Genomic DNA, 22,650 nt, shown 5'->3' on the forward strand with positions numbered 1-22,650 from the left:
AAGTTTTAGAAGGGAGAGAGACGCACAGACAATGACAGTGGAGTATGGTTTGGGATGGGACAGAAGTAGGCTTAGATGGCTGCCAGAGGAGAGCACCTAATCTTTCTATTGTATATTCTACAGGAGGGGACATGTATATTGAGTGTTGAAATAGTAATAGTTTTCCTTCTTCCCCCATCCTTGCCAGAAATAGTTGCCCACTTTTGGGATGACCTAATGGGGGAACAATGGTTGAGTCAGTACCTTTTTTCAAGTCCAAGTTTGGCCACTTATCAACTCGATGACTTGGGGCAAGACATTTAACATCTGAGCCTCTGTTTCCTGTCTGTGTAATGAGGATAATGTCTAAGTTATCTCTCAGGGCTGATTGGAGATGATAAAAGTAAAACTCCTGGGTGACTATCAATTCTTGAAGGGCAGTGACTATCTGTGTTTTGTTTTCCTCATGGTCAAGTGTGTAGCATTGGATTAGATGGGATCTAAAGTCTGTAGTGTCTGTGGATGGTTCTGGAGAAAAGGGATGGCCTGGCCATACTGGGGCTCTGGGATGAGGCTGAAAGTAGTCCATGGATGGAGGGGATTGTACGGAAAGAAGGAAGAACCAGGTCCCTGGCCTTGCATGAAGGTGACACAGGAGGGAAAGTCAAAATAGGTGGCTCTGGGAAATGGAGCCCAGGCAGGGCATTCTGGCCTGAGGTCTTGGTCCTGTTTTGTTGTTGTTGTTGTTGTTGTTTTAATATATTTTTACTGATTTTAGAGAGGAAAGGAGAGGGAGAGAGAGATAGAAACATCAGCCATGAAAGAGAATCATTGATTGGCTGCCTCCGGCACACCCCTTACTGGGAATCCAGCCCTCAACCCTGGCATATGCCCAACTGGGAATAGAACTGTGACCTCCTGGTTCATAGGTTGATGCTCAACTATTGAGCCACGCCAGCTGGGCTGGTGTTTTCTGTTTTGGTTTTTTCTTTGCTGGTGCCATCTCTCAATCTCACAGTCCCGGGCAGGGAGGCATGGTGGAGCAATACTTGCATTGGCGCCAACACATCTCCATTTCAATCCCAACTCTGTCACTCACTAGCTGAACCACTCACTTCACATCTCTTAGCCTACCTCCTTATCTGTTAAAAAGTTCACAATACCGCCAACATCATGGGGTTTATTTATTGAAGAGTAGATGAGATTATAACTAGAACTCCCCTCACTGAGTGCCTAGCACACAATGGGTACTCAAAACAGTGTAGCAGTTGTTAGTATTCATTTCAGTGGACACTTATGGCGTTCTGCTGTGGCTGCAGGCCGTGCTGGGCAATGGTTCTTGCCATCCACAAGTTCCCAGTCAGTTGGGGAGACTGAGAAAAGCTGTAAGAGAGGAGAGCACAGAGGGCAGCGGAAACCCAGAGGAAGGGATCTGGCCCCGGCTAGGTCTGATACAGGTGCACTCAGCCTAAGAGCTAAGCCTCAGAGGATATGTAAGAGTTAGCTAGGGACAAAAGGGTGAAGTGTGGAAGAACAGTCCAGGCAGAAGGAACAGCATATACAAAAGTACCTGGCTGTTACTGGGTAGAGCCGGAGGTTCTTAACCTGGAGCATGTGGACCCCAGAGGGGCTTCAAATGGCCCATGAGCCTCCTGAAACGGAATGAAAAATGTTGTGTGTGTATACCTCTGTGTATTTTTTTTTTTTTTTCAGGGAGATGGTTAATGACTTTCATTAAATGCATAAAGGGTTTGTGTTTCTCCCAAAAGGTTAAGAATCAGTGTTTCTGGTGACGAACTGTCATGTGCATGGCTTATAAATAGGAGAGGAATTTAGTAACATTTGTCATTTAGAAACATCACATTCGCAGTATGAAAAATGGATTCTGTGCATGGAGGCCAGCTGGAAGACCCAAACTGGAGTGTTAGCGTAGAAAAATGGATTTGAGCAGGGCTGCTGTTGCACTTCTCCATGGGCACCATACACATAGAAGCATTTTAACTGCAAATTAGGGAATCTAAATCCTTTGAGAGTTATTAATGAAATAGCACCAATAGAAGTTGAGGAAAGAGAGGAGTCAAGGATGGTGTTAGCAGAGGTCCAGGGGGGCAGAGTCCAGGGTAATAGTGCAGGAGGAAAAGGGAACCCCTATTAGTGCTAGCCCAGCCCCAAACGTCTTTGGTCCCAGATGTAACTACTACCTTCCATCCTACTCCTGATGCTTGGAGATCCTGAGGGACATTGGAGACACTTCCCTATGGATTTTGGAGAGGAATTAAATCTGGTTTGTGAATTTTCTCAAGAAACTAGTGTCTGAGCCAGTCATTTGACGTTCATAAAGATTGTGAGAGGTAGAAGTGGGAGAGGATGCTCTGAGCATGTAAACAAAGACCTGGAGGTAAGAAATGGAGAAACTAAACATTGGCGTGTGTCAAGATTAGACATGCTTCAAACAGCTGTCTGGGGAATCCAGGCTTCTTTTTGGTGGTAGGCAGCTGGAGAGCCATGAGCAGGGAACATGACACGATCAAATGAGCACTTTAGAATGAAGGGAAACTAGGGTGGAGGCTGTTGTAGTAATCCAAGAGAGAGGTAAGCTAAGGTAGTGACAATGGGAAGGGAGCAGAGGAGGTGGATTTGAGAGGTGATTGGGAAGAAGAGAGGACCGGAGTTAAAGACTAAAAAGATAATAGGTGAAGGTGGGAGGTGGAGATGACCAAGGGTGGAGGTCACAGGAAGTGCTAGTGTTCAGACCTGGCAATGCATTCATCCACTGGACAAATATTTTTTGAGTCCCAGGCACTGTGCTGGGGATTAGGGAGATAGCACTGAACAAAACAGATGCCTGTCTTGATAGATCTTACAGTGGGTGAGACAGATAATTCATAAGTAAACAACTAATATATATAGGCTGTGTCTGGTGCCACACCTATTTTGGGGAGGAATATCAGTGCAAAAGCCCTGAGGCAAGTGCGCTCATTATGTTGGAGATACATTAGAGCAGTGTTTTTCAACCTTTTTTGGGCAAAGGCACACTTGTTTCATGAAAAAAATCACGAGGCACACCACCATTAGAAAATGTTAAAAAATTTAACTCTGTGCCTATATTGACTATATATAAAGTAATTCTCTTGAATAGGAATCAAATAAACACAAAGAAAGTATTTTATAATTACTTTATTATGAAATATTAAGTAAACAAAATAGTGAAAAATTATAAAATTCTTGTCTTGTCTGCACCTACGGCACACCAGGCAACATCTCGCGGAACAGCGGTTGAAAAACGCTGCATTAGAGAGACCAATATGATTGCAGAGGGAACAAGGAGCAAGAAGAGTAGAAAATGAGGCGGTAGAGGGCAGGTGATGTATTTATAGCTTTTGGGATCTATTGAGCAGGTAGAATAAACAGGATTTGGTCACTGGAATTGCTAAGGGAGCAGGAAGAATCTAGGGTGACTCCCAGGTGTGTTCTGGGCTTGGGCAACTGGATGAATGGTGGTGCCTTTGGTAAGATGGGAAATGCAGGAAGGTATATTTGCGGTGGGAAGATGGTGAGTTAGAGGTGAGCTCTAAGGGCCAACCTGGTGGAGCTTCCAGCAAACCCTAGGCAAGATGGGTCTGGGACCCAGGAGAGAGACCATGCCAGAGAGAGAGCTGCAGGGGTCCTCAGCGATACCTGAAGTTATGCAATGGAATGAGATCAGTGACAGAGTGTGGAATGAAAGAGAACAGCACCAGAACAGAGCTGGGTAAGAGGTACTAACACATAAGGAACGGGGAGAGGAAGAAGAGCTGGGGTGGGCAGAGAAGTAGGAGGAAAACCAGCAGGGAGTAGGCTCACTGAAGCAGAGGAAGGAAAGAGCCCTCTGTACACTGGAGGGGCTTGTTAAAGAGTGGCAAATGTTACAGTTGGGGAAGTAAGATGAGGGTGGAAGAGAGTCTGTTGGCTTTCACCACTAGGAGGTCCTGGGCGACCTTCCTGAGAGCAGTTTCCATGGCGCGGTGGGCGCATGAGGCAGATTGCAGTGGGTTGAAGAGCTTGTGGGAGGTACTGAAGTGGAGATGGCCAGTGTAGACAAATTTCTCAAGAAGTTTAGCTGTGAAGAGGAGCGAGGGGCAGTAAGTGCTAGAGGGAGATGTGGGGGCAGATAGAGGGTTTTTTATTCCCAGATGGGAGAGACTTGAGCTTCTATAAATGTTGGTAGGAAGGAGGCACCGAGAGGGAGAGGTTGAAATACAGAAGGGAGAGGGGATGATTGCTGTGGAGGAGGTAGCAGGGGTGGGTTCCAGAGCCCAGGTGGAGGGACTGGCCTTAAATAGCATAGGGAAGGAAAGCAGAGGTGGTGGTGATAGTGGGGCGAGGGAAATACAAGGGCATTGAGAGAATTGGTGAAAGAAATGCTTCAGGAAAGTTCAAAGCAATAAATGGGGATTCCTGGCCAAGGGCATGGATGCTGGAGCTAGGAGGAAGCAAAGAATACTTTTGCTTGAAAGTCAGGAGGGCTTCCTACAGGAAGCAGCATTTGAGCTGGGCCATGAAGTTCAGATGGGATTTCAATAGGTAAAGATCTGGGCAGAAGAAAGAAATAGAATTAGCAAAGGCATAGAGGTGTGAAGCGGCTGGACATGCTGATGAAATCATGAACAAGCTAGTTTGATGAAGGCTTGGCATGAGTGAGCAGGATAACATTGATGTCATTGATAATGACAAGTAATAATAAGTTACCATGTATGAAGCACCAGACCCACCCTGTGGTAGGTGCTTTACATACTTGAGTTTATTTAATCCCACCAAGCCCTGAGGAATAGCTATTTCCTCATTTTGCAGACAAGGAAAATAAGTCCTAGAGAAGTGAAGAAATAGACCCAAGTTCATCCAGCTAGAAGGTGGTGACCTGGTAATGAAAACTCAGGTCAGTCTGACTCTAAAGTCCAAGGAGTTGGGAGCCAAAGTGCGTGTCTGAGCAGAAGAGATTCAAAGGTGGGCTTCAGGAAGGCTAATGTGGTCCAAGAGGGTAGGAAGGAGAAACCAGGAAATGGCTGCCGTGTCAGGGTGAAGGGTTACAGGGGCCTGGCCTGGATAGGAGGGAAGTGAGCAGAAGGCCTAGAAGATTATTTGTTCCTCATGACAGTCTTGGGAGATGTGGAGCCTGCTTCTCCTTTTATAGATGAGGAATGAGAGACTCAGAAAGGGGCAGCTACTTGCTCGGGACTTGAGCCCTAATTCATGTGATTCTGTTGACTCAGGGGCTCTGTGGAACAATGTGTCAGAGGGAATTCTGACTACGAGGAGGGTGTGTGTGCAAGCGTGCCTGCGTGCGCATGTGTGCGTGTCAGCGTGCTGCGTGTGAGTGTGAGCGTGCTTGCGTGTGTGTGTGTGTGTGTGTGTGTGTGTGTGTGTGTTTGTCTGTCTGTGAGATGGACAGCAGTGCCTTCCCTTGCCTATCCTCTTTCCTTCCACCTCTTCCCAGTCCTCCAATTTCCTGGATTCCATACCTACTGCCTCTCCCGAGCCAAGGAGTCCAGGAGTGGAGGAATGCTGTTTCGTGGGCTCTCTGCAGATCAGGCTTTTCACCCCCAAGGCACCTGGTCCCACAGCCCGGGCCCCTAGCCCTACTGTCTGTCCACCCTCCCCTGGAAACTGTAGCGCAGCTCCAGTGACTGCCACATGCAGACTGGCCCCTGGGACAACTCCGCAGTGCTCTCAGGACAGGCGTCTATTCCTGCAGTGACTCCTCCCTGCCTCTGTGGCACTTGTGTGTGGGTGCAAATGGCCACCCTGGGAATTACATTCAGCTCATGAGCAGTGAATAACCACCACCACCGCCACCACCACGTACATCCCCATTGCTCTTCTTGGCCAGGCACTTGACGTGTGTTCCAGTCCTTTCCACAGCCCAGTGGGGTTGGCCTGTGAGCCCCATTTTTTTTACAGATGAGAAAACTGAGGCTCCAAGAGGGGTGATAATATGCCTTGGGGACATAGCCTGGAGCTGGCATGGGAACCCAGGTCTGTTTGCATTCAAAGCTGTGAGCTTCACACACTCCATTTCCCAAGCCTTCCGGAAATGCAAATCTTTGTCCTTCAGGGGCAGGGTGGATTTCTGGAGCTAGTGCCAAACTCACCAAAGGCCCTAGAGCAGGTGTCCTCAAACTTTTTAAAGTGGGGGCCAGATCACGGTCCCTCAGAGAGCTGGAGGGCCGGACTATATGAACTACTAATTCCTACTGTAACACCTCGGCTGCGCTCACTGCCCAAAACACCTGGCGGGCCGGATCAGACTCCTCTGCGGGCCGCATGTGGCCCGCGGGGCCGTAGTTTGAAGACGCCTGCCCTAGAGGGAAGGGAGGGCGGGGTAAATGAGGTGAAGTACTGCAAATTGCTCCAGAGGGCAAATTGCTACTGTGTATATTCAAATGAAAGTTGGGTGCCAGTCTGGTCTGCAGTGGAGTTTGTATACTCTTCCTAAAACCCCAGACCGAGCCCTACGAGGGTGTGGCCGGCCACGCACAGTCTGGCTGGCCTCCCTCCCCATTCTGACCTCCATCACTGCCCCACCTCCCTGGTTCCAGCCCTTCATGTATCTCCCCTGCTCTGCAAACTAATGCCTCTGCCTCTCTCTGTCACCCGCCGCCTGTGGCCTCTACCCTGCCCTTCCTGGTCCCAGGGAAGAGGAGGAGGAGGAGACTGAGGAAGAGGAAGAGGAAGACGCTCATCAGTTCTGCTGTCCAGCCTCCGAGTGCAGCAGTCCCTCCTCTCGGTAACTGAGAGGACAAGGGCCATTTTCTATGCAGAAGCAAAAGCCTTAACCCTTCCCCCTTCCCCGCATCCCCCATGGGACCCCATTCCTGCTTCAAGAACCAGATGGGCAAGCATAGTGCCCCTTCCCTCCCCCACCTCCTTCTTGGAATTTCTACCCCCCACTGCTGTCTCCCCTGGACTCCAGCCCCCCCCCCCCAATTATAAAGGCTGGAGCCTTAGATCTGACTAAAATGTGGGAGCAGCAGAGCTTGGAGCTTGGAACCTGGACCCTCCCACACCTGCACCCCACTTCCCAGGCACCCTGGAGCCTGCCACTCCTGGAGAGGTCTCCAAATGACATCCCAAGGACCTACCTCTGTCCTCTGTGAGCACAAGCAGAGATGCAGGGTGCCTAGGGCTCAGAGGACCAGACGGGGGCAGGCCCCAACCTGCCAAGTTCCCCGTCGCTCTCCCTTGCTGTGGCCATTGCTGCCATCTCTTCCACTGCTTGAGGGCTTTGTCCCATGCCCCCTGCCACTCCCATAGTGCTCTGTAAATATGATCAGGAGGAAAAGGCCTTTCAGAATGGGTGTTGCTGTGTACAAAGGAATTTCCATCAATAAAAGCTGATCTCTTCTCTCTGTCTGATGTATGTTCCACCCCACCCCTGCTTCCCTCTCCCTATCCTCACCAGGGCCTTGCCTGCTTTCTTATCCAGGGCTGGGAACAGTGGCTGGGAGAGAGAATAGGGTTTAATTTGAGGTATTGTCAACACCCTAATCAGGAATGAATGGTGTGGTGTTCTCACCACATGCAAGCCTATTGCCTTCTCCAGCTCTTTCAGCCTGAGGACGTGTGAGCTGGCCAACTTGGACGAGTCACTTGGCCTCGCTGCTACCTAATTTCCTCATGTGTAAAAGGAGGAGGGAGGTTTGACCAGCGGACCTCCAAGGCCTTCTCCAGCTCTGACATTCTGTCAATCTGAGATGCCACAATGATAAGAAAGTGTGCATCGAAGACATGATCATTCAGTGATACATTTCTTGCAATCTCGTAGTTTCTATTTCTACAGTAATTTTGGATTCTCCACTCTCCTGTGGTTTTAAGATTTCATGATTCTGACATTTCAAAAAATGTCTGATGGTGGGATTTAAATATTCTGAGATGTTAAGAGTCCTTGATTCTGTACTCTCAAGATTTTGATTCTACAGTTTTAGGGATCTCTGGATCTGAGGGGAAGCCATTTTCTCCAGATGCAATGATCCTAAATGTTTATGCATCTGCCAGAAGCTGGTTCTAAGAATTCCTGGAGGCTGTCGGCAGGAGCATGAAAGGTGTCCTTTATGGGCTATAGGACCTACATATTCTATCATGTGTGTATGTTAGGAGCAAATCCAGGAGAATCCCAAATGGGCACACACCCCAAGACTTTCCCTTTCAGGGACTTTGGCAGTAGATGTATCTGATTTTACCTCTGGTTCTGCTGCTTATTCTCTGTGTAAACTGGAGCAAGGATTTTTCTTCTTGTGCTTCATTTCCCTCCTGAGTACTGTGAGAATATACCTCTCTGGGTTGTCATGCAGATCAGCAAGAAAACACAAGGAGCCCAGCATGGGGTCTGGTGCATGGCTGGGCAAGTGTGCAGTGATTGGTGGCTCCTGTTTTGATTAAAGCCCAGATGAGAATCCCTCCTCTCCTTTCTTTCCTCCTTCCCTTCAGCATCTTGATCATATTGATCCCATAGTTTTTCCAGAGGCTCACCTCATTCTCTCACTCGTTGCTTCACTCAGTCACTCAACTCATCTACTCATTTATTCATTCATACTCTCATTTATTTCTTCCCTCCCTCTCTTCCTCTCTCCCTTATTTATTCTTCTACCTATTGTGTGCAAGGCTTCAAGCTAAGTACTGAGAGGGATCAAAAGACAGTGGCTGTGTTCTCCATAAGTTCTCTATCTCCCAGAGGAGATGAGAAATCTTTTGGGAAAATAGGCAGGCTATGAAGGGTTGAAATGATTGAGCATATATGGCTTCAGTAATGAGCTAAATATGTTCTTGGCCCAAAGAGAAGAGAAATATCAAGGTGGGCTGAGGGGTGGTGTCCAAGAGAGCTTGCTGGAGAAGGAGGGACAACAGTGGAAGGCTGGGAAGAGTTTGAAGAGTGAGAAGGCATTATAGAAGAGAGAAACAGAATGGACAAAAGCTTGGTGGAGAGCTTTAGCGTTGTTTTGGGGAATGGTGTGTCGATTGCTTTGTTTGACTGACTCTCCAGGGCATGTGGGTCTAGGTGACCCACGTCTGAGACGTGAGAGAACATTTGATTGAAGACAGAAGGAAGTAAGGGGGCCAAGGGACCAACTAAATGAAGAGAAGAGGCAAGTCAGGGTCAGATGGCCAGCTTGGGAGGTACGGTGTAGACTCCTTTGTAGGCAACTGAATTGGCTGAGGTCCTGTGCTGTGGAAAGGGGGCAGGATTCTATCAGTTGTGATGGAAATGTATGTGCCTGTGCATATGTGTGCATGTCTTTGCAGGTCTAACAGGAGTGAGAGACTGCGCACTGGTATATATCTGAGGGGGTGTGATTATGTGAGGCTGGGTGTGAGGAATTCTGAGTGTGTGAGGTCATTTGTGTGAGGAGGCAACTTTCTGTGCCTGATGGAGAGAACTACAAGACTGGATGTGGGTGGCTTTTGTGCATAGTGGGCTGTGGCTTCGAGAGGGATAGTCATCAGGCAGGATGGTCACACGGACACACTTGACTACCACCTGTGCTCTTAGGGTACCAAGATGGCTGCTTGCTGTGTGCTAGGCCTGGGCCTGGAGGATCCACAGAGATGACTCACACAAGCCAGGGCCCTTGGGAAAGAGGAGCAGGATGGTGGTGGACACTTCAATAGATAATCACAAGTTAGCTGGAGATGAGGACATGGTGACATGAGTACACTGGATATAGGGCGGGAAGTGGCTGACTCTGTCAGATACTGAGTCAGAACCAACTTCTCAGGAGGGCTCGCCTGCACAGGGTGCTGCAAGATGCAGATGAGCTTCCCCAGTCCAATGGGGTCTGCAGGTAAAGGGGAGAGGGAGGGCACCCCCAGTGGAAGAAACCAAGGAAGAGCATGAGCACAGACATGGCGGTGCCCATCACTCGATGCCTAGGAGGTGTAAGTAGCCTGCTGTTGCCTACTTTAGGAGCTTAAAGGTTGGGGAGGGGGAGACTGGACAGATTCAGCTAAAAAGCAAAAAAAAAAAAAAAGGGGGGGGGTGACTTGGTTTTGGGGTTATCTGTGTAACATGGTTTATTTCCCCTCATGCAGATAGGGGACTTAGGTTCTCATCCTGTGCCACCCTGGGCAAGCCACTTTGCGTGTTGGGACCTCGTTTTGCATCTGTGGGATTGTCAGGTTCCTAAAGTCCATCCCAATGTGAACCTTCTACCCTCAGCCAGCCCAACCCATGAGCCATTGCTCTCGAAGCTGGCACTCCTGCCTTCTCACCTCAGGCTTTCCTGGTTCCTCCTGGGTTGCTTCCTCACTCATGCACTCCACAAATATTTCCCAGCCTCTGGGCCTCCGCATGCCCCTGTGGGAAGGCAGTGGAAGCTGGGAAATGCAGGATTCCATCTTGGGGGGGGGGCCTACTCAGTGCGTGATGGTAAGAGCAGGAGCCTTGACATGATTCCTGGCTCCACCACTGCTGAGCTTTGAGACTGTGGGTAAGCTCCTTCATTTCTCGGTACCTCAGTTTCCTCATCCGTGTTATTCCCATCAGGAGAACAACCCAGACCTTGCAGGGTTGCTAGGCCTAGCAAAAAGTAGCTACTCAGTACATGGTAACGATTATTTTTAGGGCTACAGAGAAGCGAAGCTGGGATTCAAACCCAGGTCTGTGTGCTTGCCAGCCTGTGTTTGCCACTCTCTAGCCAGGCTTCCTTCTTTCCTGCCAGCCCTTGGGCCAAGCCAGGCTGGCCTCAGGTCTGGGATCCCTTGTGTTGCTGGGACTGGGCCCAGAAACGGTTTGCAGAAGTCTTCCTCCCGAGCCCAGCGCTAGGCCTCCTCTAGGTACACTGACCTCCTCCTCCTGTTTTCTCATCTCTCACTTCCGGTCCCCCCCTTCCAGCCCAAGTTGTCATGGGGATAGTCTTCAGCATCCCTGGCTTCCTCTTGCCCTCATCTTATGGTATCTATAGCAACAGCCCCCATTCATTTCCATGGCAACTGCATCCTGATCCCATCGCCTGCTGGCTGCCTGGCTCCGGGCAGTGCCAATAAAGGGAAGGAGGGAGAGAGACCTCCCATTCAGAGCAGGCTACCATGAATCCATACAGAACGTCCTGCCCCGTTTCTCCCCATCTTAGTGCCTTGACTCACAAGGTCTTTCACGCCTCATCTCTATCACCTCTCCTTAGCCAAGACCCCATTCAATAGCTTCCTCCCACGGAGGCCTTCAGGCTGCAGAGGAACTAACAGGGCTCTGGGCATGGAGTCCCTGTTCTACCACTTGCTGAGACCTTTGGCAGTCACTTCCGCATTCGGGGCCTTTTTGCGCACATTCAGCCTAGGGATCCCAATTCTTCCCTCACGTTTGCCTTGCAGATTAAATAATGTGCAGAAAATGCTTGACATAGGGAAGGTGCGCTGTAAGTGCGAGTTTATTTTTATTCTGCGCAGCCACCCCCAAGCAGAAGGAATCTTTCTCCTGAGCTCGCCCAGCACTTCCTCTGTTCGCCAGCCCTGAGAACGCTCAGCTTTGGGCTGTGGTTATTTGTGTAACGTGGCTTATTTCCCCCGATGCAGAAGATGCTCTCAGTTCCCCCACAGAATAGCCCAGCAGAGAGTGCACATGGGGTGCAGGTGTGTGTGTGTATGAGAGAGAGAGAGAGAGAGAGAGAGAGAGAGAGAGAGAGAGAGAGAGAGAGAGAGAGAGAGAGAGATTTTCCATCTGATCAGCTATCTCTGAGAGCAATGCCCCCAAGCATTGTCCTTTTTGCCATGCCCTCTAGGGGGAGCCCAAGCTGACAGCCCGACCTCTCTGCCACCATTCCCTCTGCAACCAAAGGAGGGTGTGGAGCTCCCAAGGGGGTAATTGCCCACGAGTGGAGAGTCGAGGGCAGCACTGAGCTAGAAGTGGGGAGAGACAGCAAGATGCCATGAAAACACAGCCTGGGCTCAACCGTTGTGGCTTAGAGGTTTAGCGTCAATCTATGCACCAGGAAGTCACATTTGGTTCCCAGTCAGGGCGCATGCCCAGGTTGCAGGCTGTGCAAGGGGCAGCTGGTAGATGAGACAACTGTTGTTTCTATTCCTCTTTCCCTTCCTCTCTCTGAAATTTAAAAAAAAGAAAGAAAGAAAGATAGTCTGGGCCCTAGATTCGCACCCTGACTTTCTCACTTAATAGCTGTGTGACCTTGAGCCCGTTTACATCACCTCTCTGAGCCTCAGTGCCCTCATCTGTAAAATGGTGCTGCCTCAGTAAGTTGCGAGGCTTCAATGAACTGACTAATGCCCTTGTTTTAAGGATCGTGGTGACCAGAAGGCCCTATGGCAGCTCAGAGAAGGGGCCTGTAAGCCATCCTGTGTGGAGGGAGCAGGCAGGCATGAAAGGGCAGGCCTGAGCTAAATGTTGGAGGATGGGCAGAAGGTTGCCAGATTGGGGTATTGGGGGCAGTGGGCATAAGAGACAGAGATCGGGTCAGGAGAGCCATTCCGTGGCGATGGTGAAGAAGTTGGAGATGGTCCCATGGGTGATAATTCCTGAAACACCTGTTAGATCATGTTCCTCCTCCGCTCATCTCAATCAGAGCAAAAACCAGCCTTTATTGCCTCAGCGGATAGAGCATCAGCCCGCACACTGAAGGGTTGTGGGTTCAATTCCAAGTCAAGGGCATGTACCTGGGTTGCAGGTTTGATCCCATGGGGATGTGTGCAGGAGATGGATACGTCTCTCACATGGATGTTTCTTCCTCTCTGTCTGTCTGTCTCTCTCCCTCCCTTCCATGCTCTCAAAAAAAAAAAAAAAAAATCAATGCACTCTGGCTGGCATTGTTGAGCGTTGAACTATGAACCAAGAGGTCATGGTTTGTTTCCTGGTCAGGGCACATGCCCAGGTTGTGGGCTCAATCCCCAGTGTGGAGCATGGAGGAGGCAGCCAGTTGATGATTCTCATCATTGATATTTCTATCTTGCTTCCTCTCCCTTCCTCTCTGAAATCAGTAAAAATATTTTTAAAAATAAAAAATGAATGAAAAAAATATCCCCAGGGGAGGAGTAATGGCAACAAAAAGTCAGTCTCTATTATGGGCTCAATGCCCTCATGATTTGGCCCCTTGTTACCTCTCTGATCTTACCTCCTATCACACATGTGTCAAACACAAGGCCCTCGGGCCAAATCCGTCCCGCCAGGCCTTGCAATGTGGCCCGCACCACGCTGTTATCACTGCACTCCGCTGCGTTTCCATCACAATGACAGTTTATGACTGTTCAGTAAACCATTCGGCCTGCGATTTAGGCTGGATTTTAGATTTTGGCCCCTTCTCTGTTTGAGTTCGACACCCCTATCCTATCACTTTCTTCACTGTCACTCTGCTCCAGCTGCACTGTTCCTCCATCAATCATGCCAGGCACAGTTCTACCTCAGGGCCTTTGCACTGGTTCTGCCGTCTGTCTGCACTGCTCTGGCTTCGGATAACCTCACAGCTCACTCTCTCACTTCCATCAGGGCTCTGCTGATAGGCTGTTTCTTCAAAAAGACCTTCCCCGGCCACCACATCTAAAACAGCAGCTTCCTTCCTAGCACTCATCTCTACCTGAAATGATAGTATATATTTATAGTCTGCTTCTCCCGCTACAGCGTCAGCTCTCCGAGAGAACAGATCTTCTGCGTCTTGTTCGCTGTTACATTCGCAGCCCCCAGCACTGTGCCTGGCACAGAGAGAGTGCTCGGTCATTGTTTTCTGGTTGAGTCATGAGGAGACATGGAAGCGTTTTAGTGGGAGAGCAATAGTCAGATTTGTACCTGGGAAAGCTATCTCTCTGGCCACAGGATGGAGAAAGGATTAGACGCTGTGGTCAAAGTATAGGTGAGAGGCCCTAGCTGGTTTGACTCGGTGGATATAGTGTTGGCTCACGGACTGAAGGGTCCTGGGTTGGATTCCGGTCAAGGGCACATACTGGTTGCGGGCTCAATCCCCCACCCTTGAGCCTTGATCAGGCACATGCGGGAGCAACCAATGGATTTGTCTCTTTTCCATCGGTGTTTCTATCTCTCCCCGTCCCTTCCACTCTCTCTAAAAATCAATGGAAAAATATCCTCGGGGGAGGGTTAACAAGCAAAAAATTTACGTGAAAGGCCTTACCTGTCCTCTCAGCTAATAAGCCTACCAGAGCTCATTCATTGACACCCTTACTCTGGACGTTTTTATTGAGCACCTACTCTCTCCAGGCCTTGTACTCTGTGTCCCTTAGGAGATTATCAAATTCTCTTCTTGGGCTGGGATTCCGGGAGTCATGACCACAACTAGCTGCCACGCTTTGCCAAAGCTAACCTGCGCCTTTAAAAAGGGGGCGCTCAGAACAGGATCAGGCATGGCTCCTGTCTCTGGGAGGGCTTCTTGGTGGTGGCATATGACCCGAATCTTGATGGAACTGGGTTGTGGGGGGATTTCTCAGATGGCAGATGGCGGAGATGATAGGGACTGCATTCCAGGTGAAAGGTACTGTATGTGCACCTTTGGCGGTGGAAAGCAGAAGGGTATTGGGGAGAAACAGGATCCGGGCCAGGCTGGAGGGAGGGGTGGCCGGGGTAGGAGACTGGCAACCAACCCTGCATGGCTTAATGTTGAAGAGTGAGCTCTGGAGTCAGACTGCCTGGACTGGGATCCTGGCTCTGTCATAAATAGCCACGCGTGATCATACATATGTTTCTGGGCCTCGGTTCCTTGATGTGTAACATGAAGACAAATAACAATGCCCATTTCATAGGGTTGTTTGGAAGAGGAAACATTATCAAATGTGAAGTGGTAAGAACACTGGCTGAGCATGCTCCGAGCTCTCTAAGCATTAGCTGTTACCTTGGGAGAAAACTCAAACGCCACGATAAGGAACTTGGGCTGTCTCTTGTGGGAGCTATGGATGGCTCATGAACATAGGAGACAGTTTATCGGAATTTCAGAATTGAGCTGGGGTTGTGTACCGGGAGACAGGGGTTTGAGATGTGGTGGGCAAGATTCTGCAGTCCCAAGGGGGAGGGAAGGAGCATCTTAGATGCCTGGGGTGGGGGCCAGGGGTTGGGCGGAGTCTGACTCCTGGAGGGAAACTTACCAGGCCCCTGAGGTCCAGGAGGAGAGAGAATTTGGGATAAAAGGCAGCGCCCCAGTTTGTTTCCACCTGGCTCCTAGTAGGCTGCAGGCTCATGCTTGGGAGAGAGGAAGATGAGCAGTGGGTGGAGCTAAGCCCCTGCAGCCGGGACCTGGCCTCGTGGGTGCAGCTTCCCCACGGAGCCCAGCACCCAGCCCAAAGTGCTCCTCTGCGGGTCTCTCAGGCCTGCCTGCTGCAGCTCTAGCTCCTGGCTGGTAGGGAGCCCACCACACCCAAAGGCTCTCCTCTGCCTTTGCCAAGTAGGGGCTGGGGAGTGGTCCCTTAACCCTTCCACCAGCCAAAAGCCCTCTGGACCCTGTGCTTGCCCAAATCAGACCATCACCTGGGCCCAGCCACACCCATTCCCCCCAACCACAGTCCTCTCCAGTTCTCACCAGATCTTGCTCTTAATTCTCTCCCCTGTTGGCCAACCTCCGTGGCTCCTCGCCTGTCCTCTGGGCTCTGGGCTCTGGGCTCTGTCGCCGCCTGGGTTCCCTGGCAGCCTGGTTGTCATGGCACCATGGAAGCAGGTCTGGTGGAACAACAGCTCTGGGTAACCAGGGCAGGCAAGGCCCAGTGCCTAGCTCCTGCCATTCTTCTGCCTTGAGACCCCTGTGTCCCTCCCCCAGCTGAGCAGAGAAGGCCATGAGGAGAAAAAGGAAGCTGCCCTGCAGGGCAGCTCTTTACCTGTGAGGATGCTGCATGGGAAGCGACGCCCACTGTCACTGAGCCCTGTGCCCTGGCAGCCAGGGAGCCCTGGGAACTGGCCGGGCCCCGTCCAGGCCTCTAAGGGCAGGGGTGAGGCTCCAGGGGGCGGGGCGGGGCGGGGTGGAGAGGGGAGAGTCTGGAGATCGTGGATACCCGGATGCCAGGAGTGGGCCTGGGGCTGGGACAGGGCTGATCTGGGGTGGTGCTGGGAGTCAGACTGGGAGGGAGACCTTGGCTCGTGCGTGCGGGCACAACACACACTGTGGGGGGCAGACCTGTGAGGGGAAGAGGTCTGGGGGAGGGGAGCTCTAAGGGAAATGGCCCATCAAGGTGGATTTGGAGGTGGAGCTGTTAGGATAGGATTATTAGAAAAAAAGGGGGGGCTTGTGGGGACAAGGCCAGGAAGAAACAAGGCTGGTTAAAAAGTCTGTGGGGGGACGTGGCCATGAGGGGACCAGGCAGTGAGGGGCGGACAAAACTGAGAAGACCACACCCCAAGAGAAAGGAGTCGGAGGATGGAGCTGAGAGCAGGGATAGGGCCTTTGAGGGGAGAGGGCCCTTGGAGATAGAGCTGTGAATGGGTGGGGCTGAAATGGAATAAGGTCAGGGCTGTGATGGCGAGGGGGCCTGAAGGAAAGGGACCCTGAGGGCAGAGAGGGGCAGGAAGGACTGTCTAGCTTGGGGGCAGGTAGGGCTGCTTTCTGGCCTTTAAGTGTTGGGGGTCCCTGTATCAGGGAAGAAGCCGAGGGGGATGGGGCTGCGGAAGGGATTTGGTCCGCACACTCAGTCTGGCCCAGCAGGCATCCTTTGTTCCCACATCCTGGCTTATCTTATCTAATCCCACAGTGTGGAGGGTGATGCCCCAGGCAGTGACCTGAGCACAGCGGTCGATAGTCCTGGGAGCCAACCCCCCTACCGTCTGAGCCAGCTGCCCTCCAGCAGCAGCCATATGGGGGGTCCCCCTGCTGGGGTGGGCCTTCCCTGGGCTCAGCGGGCTCGCCTCCAGCCAGCCAGTGTGGCCTTGAGGAAGCAGGAGGAGGAAGAGATCAAGCGCAACAAGGCCCTGTCCGACAGCTACGAACTCTCCACGGACCTGCAGGACAAAAAGGTACAGAGGACACGGCTCTGCTTGGGAATGGGAGGAGGAATGAGGTTGTGAGGGAACCAAGGGGGGGAGGGGTTGGGAGGTGGCCCTTGAGGGCCATACGTATAGAGGGGGAGTGAGACTGGAGGGGGAGAAGACTGGCTCCAAGACCCTTCACCCCATTGGGGGCTCACTCACCACCTCTTCCCCAGGCATCCTCTCCCTCAGCAGACACTGCTTCAGCTCCCGGCTGCGCGCTGGGGATGTAAAACTGAATGGGACCTAGATCCAGGTCTCAAAGATCTCTGTCTGATGGGAGAAGCACACACTTAAATTGACAATTTCAGGAGAATATGCTACAATATATCACATATACTACACAAGATATTGCTTGGCTAAAGGGAAGGGTACAAAAATACTACATATAGGAAAAAAAGAACAAACTGGAAGGACACATACCAAAATTTTAATTGTTGTCATGCCTAGGTGTTGGGACTAAGTGAGCCAACCTACTTTCCTTCCTTCCTTCCTTCCTCCCTTCCTTCCTTCCTTCCTTCCTTCCTTCCTTCCTTCCTTCCTTCCTTCCTTCCTCCCTTCCCTCCCTCCCTCCCTCTTTTCCTTCCCTCCCTCTCTCCCTCCATGTCCACCCTCTCTCTTCTCCTTTTTCTCTCTCTTCCTCCATCTCCTTCCTGCTCTCAATCTTTCTTTCTTAATTTCTTTCTTTCCTTCTTTCTTTCTTTCTTTCTTTCTTTCTTTCATTTTTATTGAAGTGACTCTGGTTAATAAAATTATGTGTTTCAAGTGTACAATTCTGCAATACATCACCTGTGTACTATATTATGTGTTCACCACCCCAAGTCAAGTCTCCTTCATCTCCCTTAATCCCTCCTTTACCCTCTTCTATCTCCCCCACCCTTTCCCTCTGGTGAACACCATGCTGTTGTCTGAGTCTATGAGTTTTTTGTTTTCGCTTTTTGCTTAATCCCTTCTCCCTCTCCTCCCCTCCCTTCCCCTTCCCTTCCCTCCCCTTCCTCTTTCTTTCTTGCTTCCCTTTCTCTCCATCCCTCTCTCCCTCCCTCCCTCTCCTTTCCTTCCTTCCTTCCCCTCCATCCTTCCTTCCTTTTTTGGCTTCTCTGTTTTTTTTCCTAACTTTTTGGGAATACTAGCTACTTCTTATAAATAATAAAAGAAAACCACAACCCAGTCCCATGTGACAAGCAGTATCTGAGATTAGAGTGGAAGAATACTTGAGCATGCGGTAGTTAGCTGTGTCTCAGTGGTGGTGTGGTTGAGGTCCAGGGACGTGAGACTTTTATGAGTCTGACCCTCTTCTCCTCGACCCTCCCCTGCAGGTGGAAATGCTAGAGAGGAAGTACGGGGGCTCCTTCTTGAGCCGTCGGGCTGCCAGGACCATCCAGACGGCCTTCCGCCAGTACCGCATGAACAAGAACTTTGAGCGGCTCCGCAGCTCAGCCTCGGAGAGCCGCATGTCCAGACGGATCATCCTTTCCAACATGCGGATGCAGTTCTCCTTTGAGGAGTACGAGAAGGCCCAGAACCCTGCGTACTTCGAGGGCAAGCCTGCCTCGCTGGACGAGGGTGCCATGGCTGGTGCCCGGAGCCACCTGCTCGAACGGGGCCTCCCGTATGCGGGCTCCTGTGGAGGGGGCGTCGATGGTGGAGGAAGCTCCGTCACCACATCTGGAGAGTTTTCCAATGACATCACAGAGCTGGAGGACTCCTTCTCCAAACAGGTCAGCATCCCTGAAAAGGGCCCTTCCTCCCCATCCCTCTGCTCAGGCTCATCCTCGGACCTTTGACCTGTACTACAAACTGAAACACGTGACCCAACAAGCATTTAAGAACCGCTAGCTACCATGAGTAGGGACTGTGAGGACAACGGGAACGAATTGGCAAGACAAGAAATTATATTGTCAAAACAAGCAAGTTAAAAATCTGGGCTTATAGAACACATAAGAACTTGATCCGCTATCTAATTAAGGCCTAACAAACAGGGGATGAGAGCCTACTGTGTGCGCTTCATAATGATCTGTGAGATGGGCACACACAGTAGGCGCTCGTCACCTGTTGGTTAGGCCTTAATTAGATAGTGGATCAAGTTAAAAATCTGGGTTTATAGAACACATAAGAACTTGATCCAACTTTACAAAGGAGGCCACTGAGGCTCTGGAACCCTAAGAGGTGGAGTGACTTTTCCAATCTGGATTGGAAGTCAGCTCTGTCTGGTTCCAAAACCCACGCCCTTTCACTTACGTCACACTAGCTTGGGCCAGGCTCCGTGCCGGGTGCCAGGAGGGAGACAGCCGAACCACCAGGGTCCTTGTTCGCAAAGATATCCCAGCCATTAGCTCTTGAGGATCTAATGGCCGATGCAGGGCACACGACTGTCTTCAGAAATAGAGTGTGCTCGGAGCCATGAGAAAGGATCCCATCTAGTACCATGGGAACCCAGAAGAGGGAGAAGAAACTTTGAGAAAGGTTCTTGGAGAAAACAGACAAATAAGACTGAGCAAGTTAGAGCTAGTTGGCAGGGTGTTGCTTGCACAGGCATTGCATCAGCAAAAGCCTGAAAGGGTAGGAATATAGCAGGCACTGAGGGCAGTGGGATGTCATTCTAGGCTTGGGTACGTCAGCACAGCTGTTCAGGTGCACATTCCAGCTCTGCCATTTCCCAGCTGTGGGGCTTTGGGCAAACTGTCTAACCTCACTGAAACATGACAAATGAAACAGGTAAATCTTTCCTTTTAGAGTTGTTTCAGAGATTCAGTTCATCTAGTGATGTATACAGAAACACCTAGTTTGTGGTAGCTATGAAGTCCGTGTTAGTTTCCTTCCTAAAAAAAACCAAGAAGGTAAATTGTTTAATGAACGAATGGAGCTTTAGAAAAGAAGAAACCACTTTGCTCTAACCTCTGTGATGTGTCCATGCCATCAGCCTGGGTATGCCTCTCTGGAGCTAGCAAAGGGGATGGTGTTGGGTGGGGTGGGTAGAGGGGAAAGAAAGAACTATTAAAGAAAAATCTAAATCACTCATCTATTCACTCATACAACAAACATTAATTGAACATCTCTTCTGTGTCAAGAAATATGTTGAGCTGAGTTAGAAAGACAGAAACTGGGCCTGGACCCATCCTTTAAGGGGGAATAGAGGGAAGAGGTTCATAGTTTGATAGGGAGATCAAAGAACCAGTCCTAGGCCCAGTGTTATCCAAGTCTGATGGAGAAGTGTATTAGTTACTTTTTGCTGCATAATAAATGACTCAGGGTCTCTCATAGGCTGTAATCAAGCTTAGGGTAAGGTCAAGATCTCAGAAGACTTGACTGGGGATGAGAGGTCTGCTTCTAAGCTCACTCCCTTGGCTGTTGGCAGGAGGGTTCAGGTGCTCACTACGTGGGCCTCTCCATAGGACTGCCCGTGACTTCTGCAGAGCAAAGGGTCTGAGGGAGAGAAAGCACAGCAAGCGAACATGCTCAGGACAGAAGCTGTAGTCTTTCATAACCTAATCTCGGAAGTGACTCTCATCACTTCTGCCATATGCTATCAGTCCCACAGACCAACCCCAGGGACAGTGTGGTACACAAGGGTGTGAATACTAGGAGGCAGGAATCATTGGGGGCCAGGTGAGAAGTTGAATACTACAGGGAGGTAGAGTTACCAGCCACGGTCTGGCTTCTCAAGGCTAAGTTTTGTGGGTTTCCTAGTGTAGAAGGAGACAGAGGGCTCTGAAAGGCCAGAGGAAGCTGGGGATTTGGTCCACCCAGGGGATGACAGAGGCAGAAATGTGGGTTGAATGGGAGTAGGTGGCATTTGACTTGGGTCTACATGGACATTGAGGAGGTATTGGAATATCTGAGAGGGGAGCTTATGGGCATGAGCCCCAGCTCCTGTGAGCTCACAATGGCTCCCTGGGATTGTTTCATATACTGCAGAGAACCTTTGGAGGGGGGAGGGGAACCCCTTTTCTTGTCTGACCCACCAGGAAGTTCCCCCTATTCCCTTCCTTTCCTCCCTCATTCCCGCCCTTCTTTCATCCCGCCAACCTTCCCTTCATCTTCCCTTCCTTTCCCTTTTTGTGTCTCCTCCCCTTTTCTCCAAACACAGGTCAAGTCTCTGGCTGAATCCATTGACGAGGCCCTGAACTGCCACCCATCGGGGCCCATGTCTGAGGAGACAGGGTCAGCCCAGCTGGAGAAGCGAGAGTCGAAGGAACAGCAAGAGGACAGCTCAGCCACATCCTTCAGTGACCTTCCCCTCTATCTGGATGACCCAATTCCCCCTCCATCCCCTGAACGACTTCCCAGCGCAGAGCCCCCACCCCAGAGCCGGCCTGAGTTCTGGGCACCAGCCCCTCACCCACCAGTTCCTCCACCAGGGCCACCAGGGACCCGGGAAGATGGGAGCCGTGAGGAAGGCCCTCGAAGGGGGCCTGGGTGCTTGGAGTGTCGGGATTTCCGGCTGCGGGCCGCTCACCTTCCCCTGCTCACCATTGAGCCTCCTAGTGACAGCTCTGTGGACCTGAGTGACCGCTCAGATCGCGGCTCTGTCCACCGCCAGCTGGTATATGAGGCCGATGGCTGCAGCCCCCATGGGACCCTAAAGCACAAAGGCCCACCAGGCAGGGCCCCAATCCCACACCGCCACTACCCAGCCCCAGAGGGCCCAGCCCCAGCCCCACCAGGGCCCCTGCCACCAGCCCCCAACAGTAGCACTGGGCCCAGTGGTGTGGCTGGGGCTCGGAGGTTGGGGAAGTGCGAGGCGGCAGGCGAGAACTCTGATGGTGGCGATAACGAGAGCCTTGAGAGCTCCAGCAATTCCAATGAGACCATCAACTGCAGCTCTGGCTCCTCTTCGAGGGACAGCCTGAGGGAGCCTCCAGCCACCAGCCTGTGCAAGCAGACTTACCAGCGAGAGACGAGGCACAGCTGGGACTCACCAGCCTTCAACAATGACGTGGTGCAGAGGCGGCATTACAGAATTGGCCTCAACCTCTTCAATAAGTATGTGCTTCTCATTCCTGCCCCCCCTGCCCCTTTCCACCCTGCCATGAGGCACTTTGAATCCCTGGGGCTGACCTCCAAGCAGCAATGTGCTTCTGCCAGCTTCACATTTTGTGGGTGGTGTTTCTCCCCAGCTGTTTACTGAAGGGGATTGACAACAGGGTGGCAGAGGAGAGAGTCCCCCAACACACCCCATCAGAGGCATTTCTAGTCCTAGCACTGCCTCTAACTGGCTGTGTGATCTTGGGTCAGATGCTCCCCTCTCTGGGCCCCAGTTGGCTATCTATAGAATGGATTCTGAACTTGGGGTCCCCAGCCTCCCCTATTTGGTGGGGAGCCAATGTGGTACGTAGAGAGACCTGCTCTGAGAAACAGGAGCCTTGGACTCTTATCCTGATTTTAGCCAGACTCACTGTAGCTCTGGGCCAGGTGGCTTCCTTCTTTGGGCTTTGGTGTTTCCAACCATCGACTAGCCGGGTGTGTATATTTGTGGTACTGGAGGGCAGAATGGAAGGCTGGACTAGCCAGTAACCAGGACCAAGCTCATTCTAGATACCTGGGCCCGGGCCTGGTGCTTAGGAGTGGGGTGTGAGTGCGACATTTGATTTGAAAATAGAAAATAAATGCCTTACATGGGTAGCCTATCAGACACTGCCACCTATATTTAGTTCTCAGAATAACTCGGCAATCTGGGTGGGAGTGTCCCTATATTTTTAGAAAAGGAGCTAAAGCTTGAAGAAGCAAAGGGAATTGTCCCCAGT

The 22,650-nt window shown here is 51.0% G+C and overlaps 1 protein-coding gene across 7 annotated transcripts in view; it reads left to right on the top strand.

Annotated features, from left to right (window-relative positions):
- IQSEC2 (IQ motif and Sec7 domain ArfGEF 2) overlaps positions 1 to 22,650 on the top strand; it is an 88,435-nt gene that overhangs the window by 49,897 nt on the left and 15,888 nt on the right. For 6 of the 7 annotated variants that reach the window (XM_036436163.2, XM_036436164.2, XM_036436168.2 and 3 more), the window contains 3 exons: positions 16,633 to 16,894; positions 18,223 to 18,624; positions 20,994 to 21,889. In XM_036436163.2, coding sequence (XP_036292056.1) covers positions 16,633 to 16,894; positions 18,223 to 18,624; positions 20,994 to 21,889 — 1,560 coding nt within the window. The remainder of the gene's footprint in view (positions 1 to 16,632; positions 16,895 to 18,222; positions 18,625 to 20,993; positions 21,890 to 22,650) is intronic. The other variant, XM_036436169.2, reaches the window with a different exon arrangement.

Source organism: Pipistrellus kuhlii, unplaced genomic scaffold (genome assembly GCF_014108245.1).
Source record: "Pipistrellus kuhlii isolate mPipKuh1 unplaced genomic scaffold, mPipKuh1.p scaffold_m20_p_130, whole genome shotgun sequence".
Classification (NCBI taxonomy): Eukaryota; Metazoa; Chordata; class Mammalia; order Chiroptera; family Vespertilionidae; genus Pipistrellus; species Pipistrellus kuhlii.